General features: G+C 42.0%; 1 protein-coding gene across 1 annotated transcript in view; it reads left to right on the forward strand.

Annotated features, from left to right (window-relative positions):
• The window catches only part of LOC149462827 (rab GTPase-activating protein 1-like), a gene marked incomplete at its 3' end in the record, with an annotated part of 162,451 nt that extends 146,608 nt beyond the window's left edge, over positions 1-15,843 (forward strand). The window contains exon 13 of the mRNA XM_089676349.1: positions 15,690-15,843. Within this exon, the coding sequence (XP_089532475.1) occupies positions 15,690-15,843 (154 nt within the window). The remainder of the gene's footprint in view (positions 1-15,689) is intronic.
• Positions 15,844-16,149: the final 306 nt, after the last annotated feature.

Below are 16,149 nucleotides of genomic sequence, written 5' to 3' on the forward strand. Positions count from 1 at the left end.
TAAAACTCCTTCCTACCTTAGGGACACTAAGCAGGTCCTTCAGGACATCAAGAATTTATCTATAGAGCCTTCTACATTTTTAGTGACGGCGGACGTTACGTCATTATATACGAATATCAAACATGAAGACGGCATAGAAGCGGTTGAATTTTATTTGAACGATCTGAATGAAATGCCTGCCTCACAGAAAGTTTTTATTATGGACCTTTTACAGTTCGCAATGACCAAAAATTACTTTTGGTTTGATGGTAAATTTTATCTGCAAACTACTGGTGTAGCGATGGGAGCTAAGTTCGCTCCCAGCCTGGCCAATCTGTTTATGGCCAGGTGGGAGGAGGACATTATTTATTCTCGTGATTGGCCTGAATTGTATTTTTATAAAAGGTATATTGATGACATTTTATTGATCTGGAAAGGGGATGAACAGGCACTTATAAACTTTTTTATTACTTTGAATAATAATACAAAAAATATTACATTGACATACGAATATAGTACAGTGAGTATTAATTTTTTGGATCTTACGTTAATGAATTATGAAGGGACCATTAGTACTAAATCCTTCTTCAAGCAAACGGACCGTAATGGATATATTCCAGTCAATAGTTGCCACCATCCAGCATGGTTGTCAAATGTCCCTAAAGGCCAGTTTTTGAGGATCCGTCGCAATTGCACAGATCTTGAGACATATTTTGCTCAAGCTGATATACTAAAGGAGAGATTCATCGAAAAAGGTTATGATGAATCCTCACTTTCAAGCACTTTAACATCAGTTGCCAATATGGACAGGGACACGATGCTTGGTAATAACACGGGACATAAATCTACTAAAGCATGTCCTTTTGTAACAACCTTTTCATCCCAATATAAAAGTGTTACAAAAATCATTAGGAATAATTGGAAAATTCTTATGGCAGATCAAACACTTGTAAAAATTTTACCACAAAGACCTGAAATCACATTCAGAAGAGCTATTCCTTTGAGAGACAGAATAGCGCCTAATGTAATTGACCCTCCCCCCAAGATTCAGTTTTTTAATGGCTTAGTGGGTTTCTTTCCATGTAATAAATGTGTTATCTGTACCTGTAGCGACCATAGAAAGAGAAAAATTGATCAATTTATTTCTACTTCCACTAACAAACAATACGATATTAAGAGCTTTATATCATGTAATACCAGATACGTTGTATACTTACTCCAATGTCCGTGTTCTAAACAATACATAGGTCGCACTACTAGGAGATTGCGAGATCGTTTACGCGAGCACGTATATAATATAAAACGTGGATTTAAAGAACACTCTCTTTCAAAACATTATAGGCTTTGCCATAATAGAGACCCATCGTCACTTAAATTTACAGCCATAGATGTTGTACATCATCATTGGAGAGGTACTAATAAGAAAAGGGCTGTTTCTCAATTAGAAACTAAGTGGATATTTGAGATGGGGTCTATGTATCCCCGAGGATTAAATGTTGATATAGATATCAACTGTTTTATAGACAACAGCTGAAACTTCTGAATCACGTTTTCGATTTCAGGTTTTATTCCCTATCTTTACCTTTATCGGTTTCCATATGTAACTTACACGGACTCACATGCTTTTATATTTTATCTTTGTGCCCTTTTTAAATAATAAAAAAATTTTTTATATATTTTTTATATATTTGCCCCAAGTGGTTTAATCATGTTGAAAAATACCTATACATAAATATATATATTGATGTAGTTTTTGGTCATTGCGATTTTTAGAATTTTAAGATTTATGTGTTTTTATGATATCGAATGTATAGTGGTGATATTTTGTATTTACCATTTAGGGACAATACATGTATATCATTATTTGGATTATAATATGTGTTTTGCAGATATTATTGTTTTTATTTATATTCATGAGTTTATTTATACCTATGTTTGGATTGTATTCATCTTATTGTAAAGTATGTGTCACGGGTATCATCAGATTTTATTACGATTTTATATGGGGATAAGGAATTAACAGTTCCCTATATATATCCCAGCATTATCCTGCACATGCGCAGTGGTCCGTTCTGACGATATTTGCCAATCCCATTCTCAGGTGTGGACCTTATTATGGATTGAGTTCTGGCACTGCTCATTTGGGTGTTTTTAATGACAATTCTTAGCATTTCATATTTATATATTCGGTTTCCCTGGTGACCTAGTGACACACACCTGTGGTCTTAAAAATGGCGCCCGCACATGTTAGATCGGGCCGGTCTCCGGCAAAATGGCGCCCGATATGGAGACATATTTCCTATGGAAAATGGCGCGTTCGTAATGCGCATGCGCCATTTACGATATTTAATGGATACAGTCAGGAGCAGACGCTGAAGCTTATCCCCTTTGATGATGTGCGGTTAGCACGAAACGCGTCAGGGTAGGAGCTACAGCGTCACTATTTCTCTGCCGCCGGCACCACGGAGGTCCCGGCGGCCATCTGCTTATTCACCTCATGGTCAGTGATTGTTTGTTTTCCTCACCTTACCATACTGCATATATAATAAATATCTTTTAAAACGGTATCATGCTATTGGTCTCCTTTCTTTGTGGCCCTTGGTGAGTCACTTATCACCTATAGAGCCACCCAAGAGAGAGACCGTGGAGTACTAGCAACATCCAACGGGTGGAGGAATATCTGGCCTGACCTGATCTCTTGAAGCTGTTTGTGGATCTAGTGGAGATAATATATCTCTAAATGCGCAGTTACACTGTGCATCTGGTGAGTGCACAGCCTTATCCTTTTCACGTTCACTGCATGGAAGCAGCACTTTGAAAGAAAATAACTGTCACAAGGACTGGTTTTGCACCGCATGTCATTTTATTTGTGATATAATGTTTGTATCATCACATCAATCACTCAATCACCATATTGATATTTTGGACATTTTATTTATGCTATAGCGCCGCATCTTTTATGTTATACTGCTGGGTACAGGTGGGCGGAACTGGTGGGTGGCACTGCTGGGCACCGTTCATTAGGGCACTGATCATCAGTGCCCTGATGATCAGTGCTGATCCCTGCTCTGACAACTGCCGGTTCTTGGCAGTACTTTCCTCGCGCTCTGACAGCGTGAGGAAAGTGCAGCCGAGAACCGGCAATTGCATTTCCCGGTGATCAGCGTGTCATTGGACAGGGCAGATCACGTGGTAAAAGACTGCTGTGATTGGCCTTTTAGCACATCACGTGATCAGCTGTGTCCGTAGTACACAGCGATCACAGAGATCGCCGGGTGCGCGCCCCTGGGGGCGCGCAGGAGAGCGCATTCTGGGAGGACGTCGTATGACGCCCTCCCAGAGCTAGCCGGCCACAGTGTAGCCGTCATTCGTCTATCTGCGGTTGGCAAGAAGTTAAGAGTTACTGTTGGAAGGAAATGACTGCTCTGGGCTTCTACAAAATGGTGGCCTCCAGGAAACAGGGACAATGCTGGAAGCAATTTATAGCAAACATTAATTTTGGTAGCATAATTATTGTGGAATGTATTTTCTTTTGTTATAGAATATTATTTGTTTTCAACCAAACTTTTATGGGAAAGTTTCACTTTAAACACATTTGGTTGGGGCTGAAACAACTAATCAACATAATTGATTAGAAAAATAGTGAGAGGAAACCTGAGGAAAACCCACGCAGGCACAGGGAGAACATGCAAACTCCAGGCAGGTGGTGCCGTGGCTGGGATTCGAACCAATTACCCTAGTACTGCCAGTTGGAAGTGCTAACCATTTAGTTACTGTGCTGCTTCTTACTTCCTGTCCTAGTTCTGGGTATATTTATTGAGATATAGAGAGTGTGTGTGTGTGTCTATATATATATATATATATATATATATATATATATATATTACTTTGACTGTTTCACAATATAAATTAACCCCTTTTTAGTATTTATTCTCTGCTTTTTTCTTTCACCAATAAAGGGCTAATTTTTATTTTTTAACCCCATTATGACAGGTGATACACAAATTATGCTGCTACTACTAAATGTCTTAATGACAGCAGATCCAGGTAGCTTGTATCAAGCTACCTGTTTATGAAAAGGGAGTCTGTCATGCATGATATTATAATACAGTCTTGTCAGAAATTCAGTAAAACAGTATTTTAGGTAAAAAAAAATTTCTTTAAATAAAAATTTAGATTTCTGATATGTAACAGATTAATTTTTTAATATATATACCGTAGCTCTTCTGTTATTGTTTGAGTGGATTAGATATTTTGTTTCCTAATCATATAGCTGGTTATTTATATTTGCTACTGCATATAGATATTCAGCAAGAAATTGTCTTTTTTTTTAAACTTTACATAATAGCTAAATTATACAACACACTTTTCTGAAGGTTTTATTAAATTCAGGCTGCATTCACACATGAGCGTTTTGAATCACGAACAGAATCGCTGCGATTCTGCCTGCAATTTCAAAATGTTCTGCAAAATGACAAAATGTGGAAATGCTTGTTTAGGTGCCATTCTTTTGAATGGCATCAGAAAACATGGTGCGGTTCTGCTGCGATAAATTGCACTGCAAATCGCGGCAAACCATGTTGTGCGAAGAAGTTCAGGAGCTGTAAAGGATAGGAGGGTTTAGTTCCTCTTTAATACCACTTTAATAATTGACATTTCACATACACACCCTATGCACTCTGGAAAATTCAGAGATGTAACCCATAGAAGACAGCTAATGTCACACATTTTTAGGCCTCATTCACACAGGACATACTACCATACCCATGTGACGTTCGTGTTTACCTGTTACAGGGATGCACAGGTATTCTGTGTGTCCCCGTGTAGGCTATCTAATTGATGTAAATTGGGGTGCAACGGTTGGAGGGACACATCTGCGCAGGTGCGGGTGTATGGTACACACAGACAGTGTACATTCATGACCTTGCACCCACGCACTGATATCAGTTTGGAAGCAGTGGCTGTGTCCATGCCGCTGCTGCGTCCTAACTGGCATCAATGGGGATGCAGCTGTATGGGTACACATGACCTTCGCATGGGCGTTTGCTATAGTACGCCTTGTGTGAACATGGATGCCGTTCTGTATAGTGGATGTAGTATTTCTCACTATCCGGTTTGATTAGCTGTAGGGAAATGTATAATTTTTACATGCACAGTATATTCAATTTTCTGATTACATACAGGTTAAAACTTGAAAAATTAGAATATCGTGCAAAAGTTCATTTATTTCAGTAATGCAACTTAAAAGGTGAAACTAATATATGAGATAGACTCATTACATGCAAAGCAAGATAGTTCAAGCTGTGATTTGTCATAATTGTGATGATTATGGCTTACAGCTCATGAAAACCCCAAATCCACAATCTAAGAAAATTAGAATATTGTGAAAAGGTGCAATATTCTCGGCTCAAAGTGTCCCACTCTAATCAGCTAATTAAGCCATAACACCTGCAAAGGGTTCCTGAGCCTTTAAATGGTCTCTCAGTCTGGTTCAGTAGGAATCACAATCATGGGAAAGACTGCTGACCTGACAGTTATGCAGAAAACCATCACTGACACCCTCCATAAGGAGGGAAAGCCTCAAAAGTTAATTGCAAAAGAAGCTGGATGTTCCCAAAGTGCTGTATCAAAGCACATTAATAGAAAGTTATGTGGAAAGGAAAAGTGTGGAAGAAAAAGGTGCACAAGCAGCAGGGATGACCGCAGCCTGGAGAGGATTGTCAGGAAAAGGCCATTCAAAAGTGTTGGGGACTTTCACAAGGAGTGGACTGAGGCTGGAGTCGGTGCATCAAGAGCCACCACACACAGACGGATCCTGGACATGGGCTTCAAATGTCGTATTCCTCTTGTCAAGCCGCTCCAGAACAACAAACAACATCAGAAGCATCTTACCTGGGCAAAAGAAAAACACCTGGTCTGTTGCTCAGTGGTCCAAAGTCCTCTTTTCTGATGAGAGCAACTTTTGCATCTCATTTGGAAACCAAGGACCCAGAGTATGGAGGAAGAATGGAGAGGCACACACTGCAAGATGCTTGATGTCCACTGTGAAGTTTCCACAGTCTGTGTTGATTTGGGGAGCCATGTCATCTGCTGGTGTTGGTCCACTGTGCTTCATTAAGTCCAGGGTCAACGCAGCCGTCTACCAGGAGATTTTGGAGCACTTCATGCTTCCTTCCGCAGACGAGCTTTATGGGGATGCTGACTTCATTTTCCAGCAGGACTTGGCACCTGCCCACACTGCCAAAAGCACCAAAACATGGTTCAATGACCGTGGGATTACTGTGCTTTATTGGCCAGCAAACTTGCTTGACCTGAACCCCATAGAGAATTTATGGGGCATTGCCAAGAGAAAGATGAGACATGAGAACGAACAATGCAGAAGAGCTGAAGGCTGCTATTGAAGCATCCTAGTCTTCCATAACACCTCAGCAGTGCCACAGGCTGATAGCTTCCATGCCACGCTGCATTGAGGCAGTAATTGCTGCAAAAGGGGCCCAAACCAAGTACTGAGTACACATGCATGCTTATACATTTCAGAGGTCCGATATTGTTCTATGTACAATCCTTGTTTTATTGATTGCATGTAATATTCAAATTTTCTGAGATTGTAGATTTGGGGTTTTCATGAGCTGTAAGCCATAATCATCACAATTATGACAAATCACGGCTTGAACTATCTTGCTTTGCATGTAATGAGTCTATCTCATATATTAGTTTCACCTTTTAAGTCGCATTACTGAAATAAATGAACTTTTGCACGATATTCTAATTTTTCGAGTTTCACCTGTATATAATTAACATACCGTATTTTCCGGCTTATAAGACGACTTTTTAGCCCCTTGAAAATCCTCTCAAAAGTCGGAGGTCGTATTATACGCCGGTATACGGCATACTGACACTAAGTACAGGGGTGGGCAGGGGCTGCTGTTTCTTACCTGGCTTCGGTTCCACGACGATCCGGTCCAGGAAGCACGGCTGCTCCTTCAGTTCGGCTCGGCTCCGCCTCCTCACCAGTGATTGGCCGCCAGGACTGTAGCTCAGGAAAGGCACACAGGCGGCCAATCACCAGCAAGGGGGCGGAGCCAAGCGGCCCCACGAAAATCGAGTGAAGGAGCGGCCGGTAAGTGTGCAGTGTAGAGGTGCTGCTGCAACCACATATGCTGGCTGCAGCAGCACCATACTAGAACATCAGTCAGCAAGTGCAATTGGTGTCAGTGGGAGGAATAGTGCCCCATCATTGGTGTCACTGATACTAATGATGGGGCATTATTCCTCCCACTGACACCAACGATGGGGCACTATTCCTCCCCCCCCCCCCCCCACTGACACCAATGATGGGACACTATTCCACCCCCCACTGACACCAATGATGGGGCACTATTCCACCCCCCACTGACACCAATGATGGGGCACTATTCCTCCCACTGATACCAATGATGGGGCACTATTCCTCCCACTGACACCAATGATGGGGCACTATTCCTCCCCCTGACACCGATGATGGGGCACTATTCCTGCCACTGGTGTGCATTGGAAGAGGGGTAGTCTTATACGGCGAGTATAGCCCAAACACTACATTTTAGCAGGAAAAGTAGGGGGTCGTCTTATACGCCCAGTCGTAAAATACAGTATTTAGAGATTTATTTTGGCTTCACCAGGCAGGCATAGCAGTGGTGGCTAGTAATCGGCCTAAACACAGAGAGCTGTGTGTGAGGGGAGAGTTTTTTTTTTCCTTTTTTGGGGTGGGGGGGGGGGGGTGTGCTGCGGCAGTATGCACCTCTTTTCCTTGTCCCCCCATTCCACATCCCTTTTCCTACATTAGATTAGCTAATGTTTTCTTAGGCACATGACGCTAGATTTTGAGGAACATTATTAACAAGTGAAGCCTGATTTCGTTCTTGGCCTTATCGCTCCCAGTTTCCATGGGGACAGTATGAGTTTACCGCCACACTGAAAAACTTTTGCAGCAGCACAGATTATTAATATAGAGCAGATTTGTTTGAACATTCTGCCATTTACCACAATTCACTTGTCTACATCTGAGGTACAACCTGCAAGTCTCAGTGGAAAATCTTTAATTACGGTTCGTTAAAACAACGCCAACACATTGCAGTCGCCTGTCATCGATAGCACATTCGTTTCCATAGCGCATCCGTCCCCAAAATGGCCGCCTGAGTCATTAATTCCCTCACAGAAAGCTTCCTCATCTTTTGGGTGAGGCGAAAACCTTTTCAGTTTCTCATTTTTTAATGCAGCTTTAAGTCTAGTCTGCCTGAAAGAAAATGAAATGTCAATATGATTTATAAAACTATTAGAAGACGTTCTGGTGTTGCCCAGGTGTACGAGGACGGAAATAGCTGTGGGCCTTATTTAAAGATCTCTGCTGAGGTACAGATCAAAAATGCTGAAGGCTACAGTGCGTTCGCTGTTCACACTGAGCTCTGTCTCCTTCTGAAATGTGTTTTTGAGTTCACTGAATATATTCACTGACGTAAACTGATTATATGGAAATAAAAAAAAAAAAGCTATTCATTATTAAAGTGAATTCAAATCCCAAGCATGTAAGCTTAATTTTGTAAAGCGCTGCACAAACTGTTGGCGCAATATAACTCCTGTATTATTATAATATATAATCTGCTCAGTCAGCTGTTTCCAACACACTCTTTTTTCCGTGCAAGACATGGAATTGGGCCTCATTCACTTGAGATTTTAGTGCCGGCCACGCCAAGAATCCGGCGTATTCCTGCAATTAGATTAACAGGTGAATGCAGATAGTTACTGGCACTCAGTCTACACAAAGGATCACAGGCGGACAGTGGCCACAGTTGCCCGTGGGTGCTCACCTGTAGTCACACATGGAGTGATTACCTGTGGATAGGGACAGATAATCACCTTTGCATACAAGCTATTTGCAGAGACAGGGATAATATGTCCTGTGCTTAGGTGTGGTGCTAAAAGCGTATTCCACTTGTCTCACTTGTCTGGCTAGTAGGTATAGCACCAAAGGTCTTGCTGCCTTCTCAGGACTGTGGGTGTCCTTCCATAACTGAAATCGACAACAAAAAATGAAGGACGCACCGACCTAGTGCATTACCAAAAAAACTATTTAAAATATAAAAAGTAGGTCATCCACTCACAAAAATGAAACCGCCGCTAGGTCCACGGTACCCAGCCAGTGGTGTTGGAAGTCTCTGTAGTGTCCTAAGGCTACAGAGACCTAGAGGTGGTGTCGTCTGCATCCTATTACAGGCCTATACATATCATGTGTTTGTGAGTGGATGACCTACTTTTTACATTTTCGATAAATAGTTTTTTTGGTAATGCACTAGGTTGGTGCGGCCTTCATCTTTTGTTGTTGATTTCAGTTATACGAGGACACCCACAGTAAAGCATTGAAAAAGGTTCAATAATGTTTAATAAATGCCCATGAAAGTGTTGCTCTTCTAGTGGGAAGTGCTTAACCGCTTTAAAGTGGTTGTAAACCCTTACATATATCCAGTGAAGTGACTGGCCTCAGGTGATACACAGAGATGAAACTAATCCTCCTACATACAGTGAAGGAAATAAGTATTTGATCCCCTGCTGATTTTGAATGTTTGGCCACTCACAAAGAAATGATCAGTCCAAAAATCGAATGGTAGGTGTATTGTAACACTGAGAGACAGAATAGCAACAAAAAATTCAATAGAAATGCATGTCTAACAAATTATGCACTGATTTGCATGTTCATGAGGGAAATAAGTATTTGACTGATCATTTCTTTGTGAGTGGGCAAACATTCATAATCAGCAGGGGATCAAATATTTATTTCCTTCACTGTAAGTTGCACCTGTTTATCTGCAGTCTTCTCTTCTCTACATCCATTCTAAGTGCTGAATTTTAAAGCTTGTCTGAGAGTTCAGAAATAAGAGGGTGGAGAGCTAAGGTTACACCCTGCAGAGCTCAGTGAGGAGAGTTCTGAGAGCTGATTGGAGGCACCCCCCCCCCCTTTCCACACAGCTCACCGGAACAGAGGTGAGGCTGTCAATGTGTTGGAGGTCCCTCCCCTGTCACCATGTTTCTGTTGGTGTCAGGAAAACTTGTCAGAAGTGATTCATGCTGATAGCAGAGGAATGAGGCAGCAGACAGAAATTACACTTCGTGGTCTTAATGGAGACAAATGCACACTATAGAGGAATATGCTTTATTCCTATTTCATGTCTGAGGGTTACAATCATTTTAAGACCAGGCCAATTCTGTCACTTTTTGTTTGTTTAGAAATCAGTATTTTTTTTGTCAGAAAATGACTAAGGCTACGTTCACACTAGCGTTGTGTGCAGGTAGCAGAGAGGCGTTTGGGAAGCTTCCCAAACGCCTCGGACAATTCTGCACATTGCAGCACATGGTGCTGTTCTAACGGGAGCGTTAGCGTTGCGTCACGGCAAAACGGACGCCTCTGGTTCGAGTCGGGAGGCATTGAAGCCTCCTATTTTAGTCTATGGTGCCACTCCGCAAACCCTCGGCCGGCGTTCGCGGCGCGGTTGCGGGGCGTTTGTGGAGCAGTAACACCATTTAAACTTCATTATAGGCGTTTGTGGGGCGTTTTTAACGCTCGGCAACCGCCTCTAAACTGTGCATGCGGCTTTTGCGGAGCGTTTGCCGAGCGTTAAAAAACGCTCCGCAAACGCCGGACCAACGCTTGCTAAACGCTATAGGGGCATTTGGCAAGCTTTGGTAAAACAGTCAAGTGTGAACGAGCCCTTAGAACCCCAAACCTAATATATTTTGTAAGCAGAGATCCTAGACAATAAAATGGTGGGTGTTGCAATTTTTTTATGTCAACACAGTTTTATGCAGCAGTTTCAAGCACATTTTTTTGGGAAAGAATACACTTTAATTTTAATGCAAAAAATATAATATAATACCAAATGGCTTGGTAAAAATTAAAAGATGATGTTACACTGAGTAAATAGATACCTAACGTGTCCCTGATCATCTCTGTGGTATACGAAACCTGAAGTGACAAGTATTTTGTCACTTTTGGTTTCAGCTGTTTGTTTACCTGATCAGCTCTGATAAGCTGGCCAAAACTCCGGGTTCACTGCTAGGTTCCTGATGGGACTGGAGAGCCTGGAGACGGAGCGGAGAATCCTGGGGAGTGGGGGCAACCTCTCCAGCTGCTAATAAAAGCAGTGCAGGGGCTAATTAACCTCCATTTAAAACTGCTTGCCAATCTTTAAATGTGCTGCCTGCATTAATTTTCTTTTTTTTTTGATGATTTTTTTCCTTTATTTTCACCTGGTGGTCCAGCCAGGAGCATACTTCCTGTTTTAGCCCCGGTTCTCATATATGTGGCCTGTGTTTTGCGCGGGCACGAGAGTCCATTCATTTGAATGGACTCCCGTGCCCCGTGACATGCACAGAAGTTCCTGCACTTCTTCTGAAAACGCAGCCCGCACAGGAACCTCTGTTCCCAGTACAGTTGCGTTTTCCAGTGCGGGCGGCGTGCCATTAGAATTAATGGCACCCGCCCGTGGGTCCGCATTTCTAAAAGGGTGGTGCGGATGCACGGATTTTCGTGCAGATCCGCAGCTGCACCACCCGTACAGATGTGAGTTTAGCCTTAGAGTGTCTCTATTCTGTATGGAGGAGCAATGGAAACAGCAGCATTATCAAAGGGAATGGTAGAGTTAGGGTCAGTACACATCTGTGCAGTGGGTTTTTGGCACATTGCAATTTAGGTTCATTTTACATGCATTTTAGTCATGCTACCATTGAACTTTGGAGCGTGCGCTTTTTGATGACAGGGACTCAAAGATGCAGCATGGGCTGTTTTTTTTTTTTTTTTCTTTTTTAGCACACCATATATACATGAAACGCACAGGTGTGAACAAGGCCTTAGTTGTACTAGCAAATTAAAGTCGAAATCAAGGTAATACGTTCTAAGCAATTAGGCCTGGTTCACACCAATGCTTGTTGCAAGCTGCTTCGGGGAAAAAGTCTCTGACCCTTACCAAACATGCAACCGCTGAAACCGCATAGATGCGAACATGTCCCATAGGAAACCATGTTAAATGGACTGTAGTGTGTTTCTGCAAAAAGCACTAAAAAATGCATAGGTGTGAACCAGGCCTTACTGCAGCAGTGCTTTTTTTTTTTTTTTTTGGTAAAAAACGTTTTACATAAAAGCTGATCTTTACAAGCACCCCTGTAAATGTTAAATAGTTTGTTTCTACCAGCTAATTGCTAAATCTGCATCTGGTTCTTTTGAAAAACTGACTTACTGGCCAGATCACCAGATGAAAATAAAGGAAAGAAAACCTAAAAAAGAAAACAAATGCAGCCATCGTATCTAAGAATTGGTAAGCTACAGTATAATAAATGTTTGCTTTGGGTTTAATACTGCTTTCAGCTGGGTAGATGCTAGCACAATTTCAAATGAAGAGTCATTTGACTATTTATATGAACATTCTCATTTTACGGCTTGACCAATATCGTTCAAAAAGAGTTAAAAATTTTGTTTTGCTTTTTAACATTCAATTTTGGAGTGAATGGAATTTATCAGATGAAAAACTTGCACAGAAGTTTGCTTGTTTGAGAAAAAGTTTTCCATCCTGCTCCTTCGAATTTTCTAGTCACTGTGGTTGCAAACTAACATCAACTTGATCCCAATGACAATTAGAAAATCAAATGAATGTCCTTTTTCAAATGAAAATTTTCTATAAACACTGCTACATTTTGTATTTCGTAAGAAAATATTTTTTTTTTAGAAAATAGAAATATGTTCAACAATAAAATGAAAAATTTCTAATGAAATACTACTAGTGTATGGCCAACTTTAGTCAAAGTTTGTACTTTCAAGGTAATCCTAGTGGCAATCATACTTTGACAGCTAGAATGCAATGTACCATCTGAGAGCTATACTAAGAAAATTTTGTTACCTGTATACAATATGTCACAAGTGCTCATAACCTGCAGTGAACATTTTCACCCACATCCACTCATTGGGGGAAATTTACTAAAACTGGAGCATGCAGAATCTGGTGTAGCTGTGGATTGTAACCAATCAGCTTCTAGCGTCAGCTTGTTCAATTGAAGTAGTGGTCTCCAAACTGTGGCCCGGGGGTTAGATGCGGCCCTTTGATTGTCTTTATCTGGCTCTTGGAGCCCTATTCATCCCACAGATAGGAGACACTATTCTGCCCACTAAAACCGAACAATGGGCATAATTCCTGCCACTGACACCAACAATGGGGCACTATCCCCCCCAATACCAAAGATGGGATACTGTTTACTCTTCTTGATGCCAGAAAGAAATCCTATTCCCACTGGCCACAGTCTGGCCCCCCTAAAGTTTGAAGGAAAGTAAAATTCTTCTTTGCTTAGAAAGTTTGGAGGCCACTGAATTCAAGGATACGTTCAGCTTTGGAACATGTTGCAAGTTCCACCCGTTTTTAGTGTGGAACATGTAACATGTTCCTATAGCTGCCTATAGCTGCCTATAGCTGCCTCCCCCCTCTATCTGACAGATAGTACGGGGAGAAGTCTCCCCATACTATCTGTCAGATTTGAAAACCACGTAGCTGTGTGGGGCCACGTCACTCATTCACAGAGTTCTGTGAATAAGTGCCTACAAGTCCCATCAGTCTTAGCGACTGTTTGCCTTTAATTTTCAGTTAACTACCACGGCGCTCCACAGCGCTGTGGTAGTTCATTGAAGCCACCTGTCAGAATATCTGCTTGACCATATATCCCGTACAGCTAGCATAATTTCTGGCAGGTCTGCAGGAGACCTGTATGGCATCAGCAATCTACTGATTGCCCTTGTGTCAACAAGCCCTATTGCCAATTTGACACTTTATTCGTCTAAAGCTACCCTTTTCCCAGTGCATTAAAGGAGACAACATCCAAGTCAAGTGCTACACAAAGGGAAAGTCCGTGTCCTTTCTTCTTCCTCCCCTTTCTGTTAATTCTGTCCAAAACTGTCACCTTCATCACTGTCTACTTGTGCACCAACTGGGCCCCAGCGAGCTTGCAGAAGAATCCTCAATGCACCTAAAGGGACATTGACTACCCTGGTCAAAGTGCTTTCATTTCAGATTTAAGCCTTGCCATCAGATTCTGAGGGCCCAAAGTGAGAGAGTTCTATTGTTGCTAGTTTTTTATTGCTCACTGGGGTTAACACCACATCAGGTTGAAGGTATTGGGTTAAAGGATAAGTTCACCTTTAGAACATGTTACATGTTCCATCCATTTTTAGGGTGGAACATGTAACATGTTACTATAGCTGCAGCAGCAGCATCCCCCCCCTCTTCCTTTGACAGATAGTACAAGGAGACGTTTCCCTATACTACCTGTCAGATTTGAAAACCGCGTGGCCATGCGGGGCTCCGCACACATGGCCACATCACTCATTCACAGAGTTCAGTGAATGAGTGCTTACAAGTCCTGGCAACCTTAGCAGCTGAGGGTTTGTAGTTTTCAATGAACTACCACAGCACTGTGGTATTTCATTGAAGCTTCCTTTCAGAATATCTGCTGTACCGTACGTCTCGTACAGCAAGCAGATATTCTGACAGGTCTGCAGGAGACCTGCATGGCATCAGTGATCTACTGATCGCTGATGCAATGCTCTTTTGGACAAAAATAATAAAGTCACATTTTTTTTACCTGCAAAAAAATGTCCATTTATTTTTTTTGTCCAAAAGGTGAACTTATCCTTTAGCCCTGGTTCACACTTGTGCTGTGCGGAATTCGTAGCGTTTTCAGTGCAAATTCCACACTGCATCACAATTGCACCCCATTCATATGAACCGATGCGGGTGTGTATGTTTAGTTAACAACACCACGACATCGGTCCGCAAAACACGGTGTGATGTGCAGAATCGGATCGCATAGGTAAGAACACCTATTTGATCTGATTCCAGTGCGGACCAAAAAAGGATCCTGCATGTTTTTGGTGCGGGTGTAGTGCGAATAGAGCTGTACAAAATGTATGGCTCTAATCGCACCGCATACAAATCGCATGTGTGATGTGCAGATTGTATGGCTCTAATCGCTCCGCATACAAATTGCATGTGTGATGTGCAGAATCGGATCGCATAGGTGTAAATACCTATGCGATCTTATTCCAGTGCGGACCAAAAAAGGGTCCTGTACGTTTTTGGTGCGGTGCGAATAGAGCCGTACAAAATGTATGGCTCTAATCGCACCGCATACAAATCGCATGTGATTTGTACAGGAATGCGGTGCGGTTCCTGTGCGAATCACATGGGGTTTACCGCACCGCTGTAGTGTGAACCCAGGCTAAAACTTTGACAACAGAACCTGCTAGCTGATTGGTTACTATGCACAGCTGCACCAAATTCAGTGCACCCCAGTTTAAATATCTCTCCCCAATTGTGTGTGTGTTAACAACGTTACTATGAAAATCATTGGAACAGTTAAATCTGCCTGCTCTGTCACTGTGTATGTGGTAGATTACTGGCACAGCGATAAGACGATATGTTATCAAGCTGAGTAAAGCGCCCGCTCGGCTGTAGTTTGAAGTCCAGCAGCGATCTGACTTGCTGTTTATTTTGTGATATTTATACCATGGGTTTGTATAATCCTTTTGGAATAATACACTGGAATATTTACTTTGCCCTGGTAAGCTGCACATATTTTTAGCAGTGTTTGTTTACCTTGAAGCCCTTCTTCTGCTGAACTTCAGCTCCTTTGTCATCATGCAGGCACAGCAATCTGAGCGTCAGGCCAAAGGGACTGTCATCACTCGTGAAGCGTGGGGGAGTACCCGAGGCGTTAAGAGCAGAGGTTTGGCAACTGCTTTCTGGCTGTCACGAGGACCAAGAAATGTTGGACAAGTACAAGAACCTCATCATAAAAGTAGGAGTTCTTTAAAATGTCCTTTTTGTGTGCATTTTGCTGGTGTTATGATGGCCACACTTGCTTCAAATTCATTATCCAATCAAAGTGCGTTTCGAAGAGAAACGATCAACTCAGAAGCCTAGAGAATAGCTATAACTACTTCTTTTTATGATCGATTTAGACTCAGGTTAAAGTGTTACTAAACCCACAACAGTAAAATCAGTCTGTATATGCAATAAAGCATGCTTGTTATACTCACTGTGGAACCTAAGGGGTTAATCTTCCACATTGTGTAAAAAGGCAGTTTGATTTTTGTCTTCTGCG

This window comes from Staurois parvus, unplaced genomic scaffold, assembly GCF_062004578.1.
Source record: "Staurois parvus isolate SC_StPar_1 unplaced genomic scaffold, SC_StPar_1.0 ptg000166l, whole genome shotgun sequence".
Taxonomy (NCBI): domain Eukaryota; kingdom Metazoa; phylum Chordata; class Amphibia; order Anura; family Ranidae; genus Staurois; species Staurois parvus.